This window comes from Terrapene carolina, unplaced genomic scaffold, assembly GCF_002925995.2.
Source record: "Terrapene carolina triunguis isolate 2854851 unplaced genomic scaffold, T_m_triunguis-2.0 Scaffold189, whole genome shotgun sequence".
Taxonomy (NCBI): Eukaryota; Metazoa; Chordata; order Testudines; family Emydidae; genus Terrapene; species Terrapene triunguis.
In genome coordinates, this window is record NW_020664540.1 from 8,755,536 (window position 1) to 8,771,759 (window position 16,224).

Below are 16,224 nucleotides of genomic sequence, written 5' to 3' on the forward strand. Positions count from 1 at the left end.
TGTAAAAATTGTGCCGGTCTTCTTGAGCAGATATAATTAGTTGGACTTCTGGACATCAAAAAGCTATACAAAATAATTTGTAAGTAATTGTATAATAAAAGATTTTTTTATGCAGAAGTAAAATTATATAAGGAACAATTTAAAAAAATCAGATCAAAGATTTCAGTAGTTAATTGAAGTTCTTAATTTTAGAAATCAAAATTCAGTCATTTTGCAACGGTTTTGGTATGATTCAGCCAGAAATGCTACATTTCCCAATGACAGAAGAGGAAAAAATAAAATTGTTTGTGCCCTTTATTTACTTTTTTGTAAGGTATAAAAACTACTTATACATTTTTTCCATTTCCTTTCTTTAATCTTAGAAATAGATCATTTCTCCTCAGCTACTAAATTTTCCACTCATACCAATACCACCAGTTCTCAAATAATTCAGTCTGTATGCGAAACGTGATAAGACCTGATATTTCTATCAAATGTTTTAAAACCCATTTTTACTACATTGTGAAACAGCAAAAAGGGCACTGTTTTATTTCCCTTGGTCATTGTTTAAAAGTGCTGATTTGCAATAGAGCACAACGTATTTTTACATGATTTAAACTCCTGACCAAATAAGGAGACCCATTATTGAAGCCCAGGTGCCCTTACTATTTGCTGTTCCTAGTTATATCCCCAATGGTATTCTAGTAAGTGGCTCAACGGTAGAATGATTGCATCATATAGTTATTTTTACAAAATTGTACAGAAACTAAACTTCAGCTACTCTATAGATCTGAACTGAAATTTATTTTCATCTTGTTGATAACAGGAAAACTCCTACTACTGTACTGAAAACATAATAGGTTTCTCCTCTTAAAATTCTGGCTACCTTGTACAAGCAGGTGTCGACTATCTCATTGCAAACTTTCTCAAGGTCATCAGTGACTTCGAGTCTGGATCTTACAAAGTCACAGAGCTCTTCATTTCCCATAACATCCCAGATACCATCACAAGCCAGTATGATAAACTGATCATCTTCTTCTGATCTCTCAATTTCATAAACTTCAGGCTCAGGTGAGACAAGTTGCTCTGTAGGGCCTTTCCCATGGACACATTTGTAATCGAAGTCCCCAAGAGCTCTAGACACAGCAAGAGAGCCATTCACACGTTGAATCATTACAGAACCACCTGCATTCTGTATACGCTCTTTCTCCAGTGGATTACTTGGTTTGTGATCTTGTGTGAAGAAGTGAACCTTCCTGTTTCTACAAAGTAAACCTCTTGAGTCTCCACAGTTGATGAAGTAAGTGTGTTGAGGAGAAATCATGACACCCACCGCTGTTGACCCGCTTCTATCTGCACCATGTTTCTTCTCAGAGATTACTCTCATATGTTCATCAATTTGCAGAAAACCTGTTCTGATTCCACTCTTTACACTTTCCACAGAGGGTGGTCCATCGGACCCTTTAAAATCCTGGTTGCTTGTGATGTGATCTAATAAATGCTCACAGCAGTATTTGGCAACCTGGGATCCAGCATGCCCATCATATACCGCAAAAAATGACCATCCATCAAGTCCATTTGGCAAACCAATAACAGCTGTATGTGCATCCTCCATCTCAACTCGCCAACCTTGCATACTACTTAGCCCATAACGTAGCCCATTACCCTGCCCTTGGGCATTATGCTTCTCCATCTTTGGCTTGTCTAAAAATGCTCCCATGATGACTTGTTCCTTCAGTTCTAAGGAAAAAAGAATATTATTGTTAAGCTATTTCTACAAAACAAGTAACCATTTAAACATGTTACTAGAAACTATTAAATATAGAAAATGTTACTTAAATAATATTAAGGTAGGACACAAATGAAGATGGGAAATTAAAATTGATGGCTGACTTTTGGTACTTAACTCAATATTTTACATAATAATGAGTTAACTAAAACGTCAGCCTTAACTCTGAACTGCCTTGTTTTGCTTTTGTTGTTGATTTAAGTAAGGACCTCACTACTAATTGAGTGTACTCTGTATGTTTTTGTAAATATTTAAGCTGTAACCATGCATGAAGAAGGGTTTACACTAGTTTCGGGTCTGTGGTTTTCATCAAAACACTTGTAGTGAAAATAAGTATAACAAAAACCACCATTCAAACTATTTTAACTAGCATAGACATCTTAGACTTTTGGTTAGTTTTTACAGCAACTAACTTCTCAGATGTCTATTTTATGGCCCAGTTGTGTTTAAAACTTCAAACTTTCTGTGTGCTTATACTTCAAGGAGGAAAACTACCTTTAACGTGTTTGCAGAAATCTGATTGGAAATAAAATTACAAGTATTAGAAATTCACATTTCATATATGCAGCAAGCAAATTTTATTTTAATATTTTCTTTATTCACTCTTATGTGGGCGCAGAGAACCAAGCATATATTTGTGCCCAAAAACCCCTATTATGCTTTTAAATAGTGTAAATCGACTGGTCTATCTTGACTGCTCTGTACTCTCACACCCTAACCATTCATTTTGCCCTTTTAATCCCTACCAGTTTAACTACGTAGTCATTAAATCACCCAAATCAGCTCAAATTTTACATTCTCAGAAGTTTTGCACCATTTGGAGTGTGCAACCTGTCGTGATGCAACACAAGATAAAGAAAAGCTGGAAAAGTCCTATTCCACCTGATGATTAATAGGCCAAGCATAAAATTGACTTCAGTGTGCCCTGCAAACAAGGCAGCTATGCTGACAGAACATTTCACTTATATGTGTTATTTTTCAAGGGGTAAACATGCATATAAAGGAACTGATCCACACTGTCTTAAGGATGACAGCAACACTTTATTCCAGCAGAACATTAAATATCTCTAAGGAACAAATTAATCCTGGTAGCTTTCCAGATAATTTCTATCCCCACCCCCACTCTACTCCTTTGGAAGCGAAATGTGCATACTCTAGCGCACACAGCCCAAGAGGAAAAAGGGATAAACAGTTAAGTGGCAAATTTTGCAGATGATACAAAATTGCTCAAGATAAGTCCAAAACAAACTGTGAAGAGTTACAAAGGGATCTCACAAAACTGGGTGTCTGGGCAACAAAATAGGAGATGAAATTCAATGTTGATAAATGCAAAGTAATGCACATAATCCAAACTATACATACAAAATAGAAATGGGATCTAAATTAGCTGTTATCACTCAAGAAAGATCTTGAAGTTATTGTGGGTAGTTCTCTGAAAATGTCCACTCAATGTGCAATAGCAGTCAAAAAAAGCTAACAATGCTAGGAACCGCTAGGAAAGGGATAGATAACATGACAGAAAATATCATAATGCTACTTTATAAATCCATGGTACACTCTGAATACTCAAAAAAATCTCAAAAAAGATATTAAAATGGGAAAAGGTACAGAAGGGCAGCAAAAATAATTAAGGGTATGTAACAGCTTCAATATCAGGAGAGATTAAAAAGACTGGGACTTTTCAGCTGGGAAAGGGACACCTAAGGGGGAAATATGATAAGAGGTCTATAAAATCATGAATGGTATGGAGAAAATGAATAAGGAAGTGTTATTTACTCCTTCACATGAACACAAGAACCAGGGGTCACCCAATGAAATTAATAGGCAGCAGGTTCAAAACAAACAGAAGAATGTACTTCTTCACATAATGCAATGTCGACCCGTGGAACTGATTTCCAGGGGATGTTGTGAGGGTCAAAAACATAACGAGGTTCAAAAAGAATTAGATAAATTCATGGAGGGTAGGTCCATCAATGCCCTGGGTGTCCTTAGCCTCCGACTGTCAGAAGCTGGGACTGGATGACAGTTACCTGTTCAAGTTCATTCCCTCTGAAGCACTTGGCATTGGCCATTGTTGGAAGACAGGATGCTTGGCTAGATGGACCATTGGTCTGACCCAGTATGGCCATTCTTATGTTCTTAGAGTATTTACATTTGATCTGAAAGTGACAGTATATTCAAATATATGTATATGCTGCCTATGAACAAAATTCTGTATATAGCCATATCTACATTACAGAATTAAGTTGACTTAAGTTACAATGACAATCATAAACCACTGTAATTACATTGCTTGTGCATATTCATACAACAATCCTTGTGTCAGCGCAGTGCATCCACGGTTGGTGCTCTAGCACTGTGGGTAGCGACCCCACTGTGAAAATCACCACCTTCTCCTGCTAGGAGTTTTGGGAAGGGATCGCAGTGCACCATGAGGGCAGGATCATTGCCCCATGATGCAGTTTTTTCTGTCCCATAATTCCCAGGGCTTCTGACTAGGTTTCATGTTTTTCAACTGCTCCCATAAACTTTGCACCTGCCATCTCTGCCTGAAAGCATGGATCCTGCACTGCTCACCAGTCTTGTGATGAACATTATGAATGCAACATGGCTGATCCTGCAGTATTTCATGAAGTGGCATGTTTTTGGCACCATACCAGAGCAATGGTTTGCCTCTCTTGCCTTCTGGTACACCTGCCTCAGCTCCTTGATCTTCGCACGGCACTGACACGTATCCCTTTCATGCCCCTTCTCATCCACACCACGAGCAATCTGCTCATAGGTGTCAAAGCTCCTACAGCTGGATCAGAGCTGTGACTGCACAGCCTCCTCTCCCCACAGACCCAACAGATCCACCAACTCCAGTGCACTTCATGCGGGACTGCGTTTGATGCAGAAAGCAAGCATTGTCAGCTAGGAAGATGCAAGGTGAGCTGTCCACACTGAACAAACAGGAAGTGGAAATTCCTGGGGCTTCAAGGGGTGTATGCTGTGTACCTGCAGCAGAGTAGAAACTGCTTACCAGTAGTCACGATGGGCATCGTGGGACACATCCTGGAGGCTACTTAGGGCAACATAAGCAAGCGCACAGTCTATATTGACACTGTGTTGCTCTAACTTTGTTGCAAAAAGCTCTATGCCGCTTGTTGAGGTGGTTTTATTATGTCGGCATAGCAGGAGAATTAAATCAGCAGCAGGAGCATTATTGAGTGTACACCTCCCCAGTTTTGTTGACAAAAACTGACTTTTGTCGACAAAACTGTGTAGTGTAGACAAGGCCTCTGGATATGCATTTGTAAAAATATACCGTACCTTTATTTGGAGCTACAGTGGCCAAAGTGCACGTTTGTTCTACATTATTTAATATAAGAAATATAGCTAAAATTATATTACCACAATATTCTGGATTTGAACAAATTAATTAAAAAAAATATTCCCGTAGCAACTGTAGCTAAGGCATGCACACTGTATATACTGTTATCTAAGTCTTAAAAGCATATACAACATATTACACATATGAAAAGGGTGATGCCACAATTACTAGAGTATACCATCTTAATGCATTTCTCTCTCCAGCTATATCATCCCACTGAAATCATATACTGACCTAAACCCCACTCATTTATACAGTCTTACAATAATTCAAAAATGGAATTATTTCCTAGAAAACTACAGCTCATTTATTCCACCATAACATTCCTTGAATGTTTTGGAATGAACTTCAATAGTATAAAAAGTATTAACAATGGAATTTAATCAATTCAATAATTTCAAGTTTTAATTCAGGACTTGAAAATGTGAGTATAAAATAAGAATTTGGCAGAGCAATTTCATGTTTTGTAAAGTATTTCTTACCCCTTGCTACTGTCTAAACCATTTGCACAAAAAGAGAAAGTGAATATACAGAGAATACAGTAAAGTGGCTATACACAAAGTGTATACACAAAGTGCTTGTCAATGCAAACTACACACACTAGATTTTTTCCTCTAATCTTTAAATTACAAGGGTTTTAGGAGTTAACTTTTAACAGAAATAGAAACAAAATATTCAGACAGAGGTGTGCTTTTTAAGTTAGTGTTTCCCTTTTCATTAAGTTTTTTTGTATACATTTTTGAAAGGATAATGTCTTTGACTGCGAGACCTTTTATTAAGACAGACTGACCATATACAACTTTAGCAATCCTCAATGGAAAACTGTTCAGTTAATTTTTGGAGTAATCTATCTACCCCCACTCCAGTCAAGTTAGTTTCATCACCAATATGAGGGTAGGTCAAAGCTCTTGCTATCTTGTCTAGACTAGAATTTAAAGGTGAGATGTTTGCATGTGTTAATTAATATATTTTTAAAATCTAATGTAGCAGTGAATATAATCAGACTGGAGGATAAGCACAATGTGGTTGTGGAACTCATCCTAGGAAATTTAGTTATTCAGAGCCTACAACAGGGGTGGGCAAACTACAGCCTGCGGGACCGTCCTGCCCGGCCCCTGAGCTCCTGGCCCGGGAGGCTCACCTCCCCCCCACCTACAGCCTCAGCTCGACCGCTCTGCCACCAGCGCAATGCTCTGGGCGGCGGGGCTGTGAGCTCCTGGTACAGCACAGCTGCAGAGCCTGACCTGACCCCATCTCTGAGCTGTGTGGTGGCGGCAGCGGTGTGGCATGGCTCCAGCCGGGCGGCACGGCTGAGGCGCCACCAGTGCTCCAGGCAGCGCGGTAAGGGGGCACGGAGCGGGGGGGTTGGATAGAGGGCAGGGGAGTTTGGGGTGGTGGTCAGGGGTGTGGATAGGGGTCGGGGGGGAATAGGGGGTTGAATGGGGGCAGGGGCCCCAGGGGGGCAGTCAGGAAGGAGGGTGGGTTGGATGTGGTAGCAGGGGGCAGTCAGGTGACAGGGAGAAGGGGTGGTTGGATGGGGCAGGGGTCCAGGCGGGGCTGTCACAAATGAGAGGAGATGTTGGATGGGGCGGCGGGGGTCCGGGGGCGGTCAGGTGACAGGGAACAGGGAGGGTTGGCTAGGGCAGGAGGGCAGATAGGAGGTGGGGGCCGGGCCATGACCCCCTCCCCTACCCAGCCCTCCATACAATTTCCAAAACCCAATGCGGCCCTCAGGCCAAAAAGTTTGCCCGCCCCTGGCCTACAGCATAAAGCTCTCTGAAGAGAGCATTAGATGAAGGCATATGTGGTTTATCATGTTTTTGTGAAAGTATGATTAATGACAATAATGTCACTCTACATAAAATTTTAGTCAACAGGGAAGTTCTTCACTTCTGCTCCAAGCTGGGCTTTAAAAATATAGATTTGCACCTAGGACACTTTCACCTAGGAGCAAAGCACTGTCTTTCTGAGCCTGCAAAAAAAGCTACAGTGCCTCTGCTGTCATTCCTAGTTTCCCCACACAGTGCAGTAGGCTGAAATATACAGGACTCTGGTCAGTATGACCACTGCTACTCAGAACCTTTTAGGAAAACAGTAAAACAACAAATCATGTTCGTTTCATTTGATTGATTTAGGATGTCTTATGAATAGCAACAAAGGCAGACTAGCTACTTATGGAGAGCTAGCAGAAAAGACGACAACAATCCAAAAAGCAGAGATCATAAAAAAGATCAAAAGGCTTTCTTTGGGGGGGGGGGGTGTTGGGGTGCTAAGAAAGAAAACTGCAATTTTCTCACAAGAATATTGTCCACACTTTGCTGTTTCCACCACCCCATATCATTTCCCAGCATATCCCACTAATCATTCAAATATCAGTCTCTAGCCAGTAAGTCCCTGGTACATCTTTCACTCATTCATAGAGTTCTAAGGGCTTACCTTAACATAGAAGTTGCACTGGTTTAACTAAATTGGTATAAAATTACACCTTTAATTAGACTGGTACAACTTTCTATGTAGATCAAATAGCCGAAGTGAGATCACAAGTCCTTTATGCCACAATATAGCTATGACAGAAGTCTGAGCCAGAAGAGACGGTTACTCACCTTGTGCAGTAATGGAGGTTCTTTGAGATGTCTCCCCCTGTGGATGCTCCACTTCAGGTGTCTGTGCCTCCTGGCACCGATCAGAGATTTATGGCAGCAGTGTCCACACAAGTCAGGCATGCACAGTAGGCATCTCGCGGTGCCATTGGTGCCACATCTAGCGCGCGCATGACCCAAGCCCTCCAGTTCCTTCTCTACCGCAGACTCCTAGTGGTGAACTCCAAAATAGAGGGGAGGAGGGCGGGTAGTGGAGCACATACAGGGACACACATCTAGAAGAACCTCAGTTATTGCACATGGTGAGTAACCTTCTCTTCTTCGAGTGCTGTCTCTGTGGGTACTCCACATCAGGTTCATTTGCATTGTAGAGGTAAGTACGGTTAGGCCAACTATGGTGTCAGCCACGGAGTCTTGAGTGATTGCATAGTGCTCAGTGAATGTGTGGACAGAGGCCCAAGTGGCCGCCCTACAAATCTCTAATATCGGAAAATTGTTGAGGAACGCTATCGAGATAGAAACAGATCATGTGGAATGCGCTCTGATATGCGTAGGAGGGTCAGTATTCCGAATACAATAGCACTGTTGAATGCATGTGGAGATCCATTTAGACAATCTGAGTGGATATTGTGCAGCCTTTCGAATGCTTGGTAATAGAAACAAAAAGTCTAGGAGATTTCCCAAAAGGTTTGGTCCTTTCCAAGTAAAACGCTAACGTCCACCTAACGTCCAAAGTATGCAAAACGGCCTCCGTTGGAGTGCCGTAAGGCCTGGGATAGAACATGGGAAGATGGACTGGTTGGTTCATCTCATAGGCTGATGTTATCTTCGGTAGGAATTTTGGGTGTGGACGTAGCATGACCTTGTCTTTGAAGAATATTGTGTAGGGAGCATCGGCCATGAGCGCCCCAAACTCACTCATCCGTCTGGCAGAAGTTACGGAAACCAGAAATACCACTTTCATGGATAAATGCAGCAGGGAACAGGTGGCTAAGGGTTCAAATAGTGGTGTGGTGAGGCATTTCAACACCAGATTGAGGTCCCAGGCTGGGGTGGGTTGGCGAACTTCTGGGTAAATGTTCTGGAGACCCGGGAGGAAGCATTTAGTATTTGGGTGCGCAAAGACTGAGTTCCCAACAATCTCGTGATGGAATGCAGTAATGGCCGCAAGGCAGACTTTGATCAAGCTCATTGCTAAACCAAAGCGTTTCAGCTCCGGTAGGTATTCCAACACTACCAGTAGTGGTGCTGTGGAAGCAGTCAAGTGTTTTTCTTGACAATGGGAGGAGAATCTCTTTCATTTTTGAAGGTAAGTATTATGCATGGTCACCTTCTTGCTGTTTAGTTACACATGTTTAACTTGTTCTGAGCAGGCTAGTTTGCCATTATGGAACCATGCAGGAGCCACACTTGTAGGTGGAGTTTCTCCAGATTTGGGTGAAGAGTGCGACCGTTGTTCTGAGACAGTATGTCCGGACAACAAGGGAGAGCTCGAGGGGCGCATATCACCATGCGCATCAGGTAAGGGTACCATGCTTGTCTGGGCCATGTCGGAACTATGAGGATAACTTTGGCCTTGTCTGTTCATATCTTGTATATCACACATGACATCATTGGAATCGGTGGAAAAGTGTACATGAATTGTGCATCCCACGTGATGAGCAAGGCGTCCCCCAGTGACCGGGGTCCCATCCCCACTCTCAAGCAGAACATTTGCGGTTCGTTATGGATGCGAACAAGTCAATGAGGGGAGTGCCCCACGGCAGAAAATGGAGAGCAAGACTCTCCCATTCCTTTCCCTTTCATGGTCTTGAGAGAAGTACCTACTTAGCATGTTCACCATCACATTCTGACAGCTGGGAAGGAAGGAGGCCAAAATGTTTATGCTGTGGTGTATGCACCAGTGCCAGAATTTCATGGCTTCGGCACACAGTGAGTTAGATCGAGCCCCCCCATGTCCATTGATTTAAAACATGTGGGCAATGTTACCGGTCATCATGTGAATTAATTTGTTCTTTATGTGAGGTCGGAAGTGTCTGCAGGCATTGCGGACCTGCGCGTAGCTCTAATAGATTGATATGTAGCTGAGTCTCCACAAGAGACCATTTGCCTTGAACCGTGTGCTGATGTATGTGGGCGCCCCAGCCTACCAGCAAGGCGTCTGTCATTACTACTGATGTGGGTTCCTGTTGGGACGGGATGCCCATGCATACATTTTCTGGTCTTGTCCACCAATGTAGAGAGTCCAGGACATGGGGTGGTACTGTAAGTCGTTTGTGAAGGCTGTGCTTGCTGGATATGTACACCGAGCTCAACCAGACCGGTAGGCAGCACATATGTAGTCTTGTGTGTCGTACTACAAACGTTGTGGCCGTCATGTGTCCTAGCAGTTGCAGGACAGTTCGAGCCAGTATTTGGGAGCTGACTCTTACCTCTGAGATAAGGTTTGTCAGAGTTGTGAATCTGTTCAGGGGCAGTGATGCCTTGGCTTCTATAGCAGGAGATGTGCCCAGAGGAAGTCCAGTTGTTGGACAGGGATTAGAGCGGATTTTCATTCATTTATTTGTAGTCCTAGATCCCTGAATAGTGTGATCGTTTGTACTAAATCCAGTGCTTCTTGTTGAGTTGGGCCTTTGAGAAGGCAATCATCCAGGTAAGGGAAAATCGTTATTCCCTGTTTGCGTAGATGTGCCGCTATCACCGCTAGGGTTTTGGAGAAAACTCTTGGTGCAATGGATAGGCCGAATGGTAGTACTCCGTATTGGAAGTATTCGTGTCCTACTGTGAAACGCAGGAATTTCCTGTGAGCAGGAAGTATCGTGCCCAGTGTCACCATTTTGAACTTTTGAGTGCGCATGAACTAGTTGAGTTTCATGAGATCCAAGACAGATCTCCATCCCTCATTCTTCTTCTGGGTCAAGTAGTGGGAGTAGAACCCCTTCCCCCGTATTGCAAAAGTACTCATTCCACGACACCAAGTTATAGAAGATGATCGACTTCTTGTCATAACAGGTGCTCATGAGAAGCGTCCCTGAAGAGGGACATTGGGGGGGGAGGGTTGGTAGGTGGTCGGGAGGTAAAGGGGATGGTATATCCCGATCGTATGATCTCTAACATCCATTGGTCCACTGTTATTGAAGCTCAGATGTGGTGGAATGGGTGAAGGCGATGTCCAAAGAATGGGGACAGATTGGGTGAAGCACTGCCTGGTGAGGGAAGTCATCCAGACCCTCAACCAAAATTTCAGAATTGTGGCTTGGGCAGAGCCAATTGAGAAGTCGACAGTTGAGCGTGAGATGCTCTCTGTCGCTGTTACCGTTGGTGATGTTTTTGGTTCTCATATTCCACTGTTGTTGCTGTCGGTTGGAAGAGGAATCCCTGTTCTTCTGATAAGGCTGGTTTAATCTTCTCTTCGCAAGGGGAGTGTAGATCCCCAAAGTGCAAAGTGTGGCTCGAGAATCCTTCATTAAGTGGAGCACCTCGTGTGTCTTGTCGAAAATAGCTTCTCTTGGTCTAAAGGTAGGTCCTCGATCTTGGTTTGCAGTACTTTATGTATGCCAGAGGATTGTAACCAGGATGCCCAGTGCATAACTATGACCGTGACCATGATTCTGGCTGCCGTGTCCGCGACGTCCAAAGACACTTGGAGGGCCATTTTAGCTATGAGTTGACCCTCGTTTACAATGGCCTGGAATTGTGATGGTCTCTCCTCAGGGAACTGCACTGTCAACGAGTTGAGTTTCTCATAATTATCATAATCATGTTTGGCCAGCAAAGCTGAATAGTTGGTGACTCGGAATTGTAACGTCACCAAGGAGTGAATTTTTCATCCAAAGAGGTTGAGCCTCTTGTGTTGTCTTGTGGGGTCGATCGAAACTGTAGTTGTTCGTCACGTTGGTTAGCGGCGGCAATCACCAAAGAGTTGAGAGGCAGATGCGAGAAGAGAAAGTCCACCCCTTTGGCGGGGATGTAATACTTTCTATTGGCCCTTTTGCATGTCAGCGGAATTGAGGCTGGTGTCTATCAGACTGTCTCAGCTGGTTCCAAGATCGCATCATTGATGGGCAGGGCAATTTTGGAAGTAGATGCAAGTTATAAGATTTGTACCAGCTTGTATTGGTTCATCTGCACTTCCTCCAATGGGATGCCCTGGCTTTGGCGACCTGCTTAAAGAGTTCCTGGAACTGTTTGAAGTCATCCGCCGAGGTAGGTGACAGTGGCATGATTGCCTCATCCAGGGAGGAGGAAGTATTGTGAGCAGGAGATGTCGCTTCCTGATCAGTGGCTGTTTCTGTGTCATCCCCAACGTCCTGAGCCTCCGTTGGCTGCAGGGTGGGAGACATGGGATTAGACCTCAGCTCACTTCTATGAGCCATGGGTGGCCTGGTGTGGGGTCCCCGATAAATTGCCCAGGGTTCCCAATATGCCCATTGCATTGGGAAGGCCATCGGCGGATACATCGACGGTGGAGTGTATCACGGTTGAGCTGGCTGGTTATAAGGGTATTTAGGACCTATCTGGCTCCAGGGTGGTCGCTGGTCTTTCAGTGATGAGTGGTGTGGCGAGAAAGTGCATGGTTCCTGCACATCATCATTATCACTGGACAAGTGTACTGCGCCATGAGAAGTATGGGAATCGCCTCTATAACTTACAGGAGAGCCCTCAGTACCGGGGACTGCAGTGCCGTTGACACAGCCAAGCCCCTCTGTTGCAGTAGATTCTATGTCAGTTCGGATGTCGGTGCCGTCAAGATGTGGCGTTGATTTAGTCAGCATGGTCAGTGCCAACTTGGTTTTCTCAGCTGATGCCAGTGCCGGGGTGGAGGCATGGTGCTTGAGGAAATGCTCAGTACCGGGTCCCTTACGGGTGAATTCAGTGCCTTGGAGGAGGCATGTTGCCATCTGTGCCTCGACTATCTCCTTCACTCAGGACTCGGCGGTGCCAGAGGTGCCCGGAGTGTATAGGTGCTCACCCGAGCATGTGTTGGTATCAGGGGTAGCGACCTGCAGGAGACAGCCTATGTTTCTGCGGTGCTTTCTGTGCCCTCTTCCTCCATATTTTAGAGAAAGGCAGGTCTGTCTCTGCATGTCGGGTGCCCAGAGAGGAGGTCCATTGGTCTGGCTCTGGTCGGAGAGATTTTTCCATCAGTATCATTTTCAAGTGGAGATCTCAGTCACGCCGGGCTCTCGCTTTCAGATTACTGCAACGGGTGCATTTATGCAGGATATGCATCTCCCCAAGACACTGGACACACACAGAGTGTCTGTCAGAAACAGGCACTACTTTGCAACAAGAGTTGCATCACTTAAAGCCTGGGGAACCAGGCATCTCTGACAGTTAACCAACCCCGGCGCGGGGAGGGTAAACTGGAAAAGTAAACTCTCCCACCTCCCCCTAAAATTATCACTAACACTAACTAAAACTAATTAGAACTTTTAAAAGATTAACTATTTAAACTACTATTTTTTTTAAAAGGTTTGGCAAGAGTAACGAGCGCTGCCCCGAGCTCCGTCTGCAGCAGAGAATGGCTGAGAAGGAACTGAAGGGTTTGGGCTGTGCGTGCACTAGACGCGGCACCAATGGCACTGCGAGATGCCTACTGCGCATGTGTGACCTGTGCGGACACTACCGCCATAAATCTCCAATCGATGGCACCAGGACGCACAGATACCTGCTACAGGGACAGCACTCAAAGAAGAATGTAAATCTCTTTGCAATATGCTTTATTGAAGAAAAAAAAAATCCTGCAGAGGGTAGATTGATTTAAATCAAAATAATGTATATAATTCATTTTAATCATGATTTGTCAGTCAGCAGGAAATCTTAATTTAAATAATCAGTTTAATCATGTTTTGCTTTTGTACTTTTTGGTTATTTTCCTAAAGAAAACTTGATTCTCATTAGTTGGTAACCATTAAAACATGTTGATTTGCAACTAAATATAGCCTTTACATTAAATTTGGTGCTCCTTTTTTGCTAACCAGGAGGATACACAATGTCTATACACATTTAAGAAATTATATAGCTTAATTTACGTTTATTCAGTCTCAATTTTTACATTTTTTATGATGTTACAAAAATGGTGAATGATTTATTAATTACATAATGATTAATCTTAATTTATGACTATTATGTGTCAATCTATTCAGAAATCCAAATTCAATTAAAAATTCAAACAGTATTTAATTTTTTGTATTAATAGATCTTAAAATGATGGATACATAAAAAAGTTTATCTAAACATTATGCATTTAAAACTGTTTTATTAAACAAAGGAAGCATTATCTGCAGTCAGTGAATTGAACTGATTGTTTCTGGTCACCATGTCGTTCAAGTTTTCAGAACTAGTAGATTTCACCATCACACCTCGTTTTTATTCATAGAAGAAAACTTTCCTGCTTTTTCAACCCCAAATTGATTTCTCAACTTTGAATAGACTAATCATTGAATACATTGGAATGAAATAAATATTCTCTCTGCACCTGTGGAAGTGGCTACTGCTGTCTAAAGCTGATTTAGCACTTGCAGAAAACATTTATTGCTTAATATTTTTTATATTTAACTTAAATGACAAATATATTATAAGTAGTTTAGGCCTTAATATAAGTTGTCAATTTCAATTTTAAATTTAAATTTATTTTTACATAAACCTGTATTTAATATAAATTTAAAAGATCCAGGGGGTGAGGGCTTACGTAAAAAAAAAAAATCTATTTTTAATCCACCCTAATCTTTAAAAAGAAAAAAAATACAAGAAGGCTTCCATCTGCCAAAGTGCTAAGCAAAAGCATAGTATGGCTTACTTCAAAGTAAGTTCAAAACATGACTCAATTCAGTCAAGTTCCAGAGAAAGGACCCTCCTTTCTCTTCAGTCACCTTTCTAGATGTGATTCCTCCCTGAGTCTCCACATCACATCAATGCTCTTATATAGTTGCTTGCAGGATTATTTCTCCACCCTTGACCCAGCCTTGCTACCCTGCACTGTCAGCCAGAAAATGCAGTCCTCTCTGACAGGTTTCAGTGGTAGCCGTGTTAATAATTAAAAAAAAAAAAAAAAAAAAAAAAAAAACACAAGGAGTCCTTGTGAGTCACTGAGTATTAACCTCTTCCCTGCCTACCTCGAGATGGTCAACACATCATATCATAGTATCCAAAATTGCTAATGAAGACTGATGGATCCCTGCTACTTCTCCTACAATTAGGAAAGAAGTAGTGCACTCTGGTTATGTAGATCGGGACTCTTCTAATGTCCAATTTATTTTGGCAAGCTTTGAACACAAGGAAGGTGCCACTGCCCTGAGACCAATGGAAATGTGAAACATGCACAATTTTTCCTTGGAAGCTATTTAGTTCCAAAACATTTCTTTGCAATGTTCTTGCTACATAATATATTACCATAAATAGATGACAGACTCAAAAATGTGTATTTTGCAAGTGTCTATAGAACTAAGTTCTAATTCTAACTAGGATGGAGCTTCCCTTGTCACCATCTCAGCCTCTAACTTCCATTTAGGGCCTTCTTCATGAAGAAGCTTCCTGCAGAAATGGAGCCCTGTCTCGTGTTAGTCATTCCAGGAAGGATTTGAGGTGCTTTATACAAAATATAACAATTATGGGCAACATTTTGACAAAGACCTGAACTGCATGAATATGCTGGTATTCTCCAAGGCAGAAGATGAAGCTATCGTGCTCATCCATAAGCCATGACTGAAGTACTGAGTTTCCTTCCTTCCTTCATAAAAGTCAACTGAGAGGACAATATCCTACAACTGAAACAAGGTGTACAAAATTCAAGTTGCAATGTGCAGGCAGCACACAGAACTGCAGAGAATATTACAAAAGGCTAGAAAAGCCGGCAAAATATCTAACAAGCCATGGTGCCAACCAGTGAGGTGACGACCTAACACAGGATGCAATGGTGCTGCACAAAATAAACTGGCACAGAAAAACAGGGTTGTTACTAATTTGGACTATGGACAGCCATGAATACCTCAGAAGAATTCATAAAATTCCTTTGCACCATCATGTGTTCCCCTAAATCTTGCCAGTCAAGCAAACAGCAAAGCTCTATTGCCTCCTGATCCACAAGACAAGAAATTGATTGTATTGCTCTTTGTTCTATCAGTTGATATAGGGGTTACATATGAAGCCATGAGGCATTCTTACAAATTCTACTGAGTATCCCTTACTGATTTATATCCATGTAGTCCTGTCAGAGGAGGCCCATTTGTCTGAAGAAATTCAGTCACAGGCTAAGAGTTTAAGTCATGTCCAAAGAAAACCTGAAACTCCTATCTGGTTGTCCAAACAGGAAATTGTATTTAATTAGTCTTTTTAAACATTGAGTTCTGTTCCTCTCTCTAGGACAAGCTTCTTATCTGAGCTGCACTTAAGTTCCAGGTGCTGACTGACATCTCTGACTCAATGCTTAAACTCAAACTGTCCTCATGCCAGTTTCCTTGAAAATGTCACCGAGTGGAATT

At 42.5% G+C, this 16,224-nt stretch overlaps 1 protein-coding gene across 1 annotated transcript in view; it reads right to left on the reverse strand.

The window, feature by feature from the left end:
- The window catches only part of PPM1A (protein phosphatase, Mg2+/Mn2+ dependent 1A), a 47,128-nt gene that overhangs the window by 16,800 nt on the left and 14,104 nt on the right, over positions 1–16,224 (reverse strand). The window contains exon 2 of the mRNA XM_024219860.3: positions 866–1,719. Within this exon, the coding sequence (XP_024075628.1) occupies positions 866–1,699 (834 nt within the window). The 5' untranslated portion in view covers positions 1,700–1,719. The remainder of the gene's footprint in view (positions 1–865; positions 1,720–16,224) is intronic.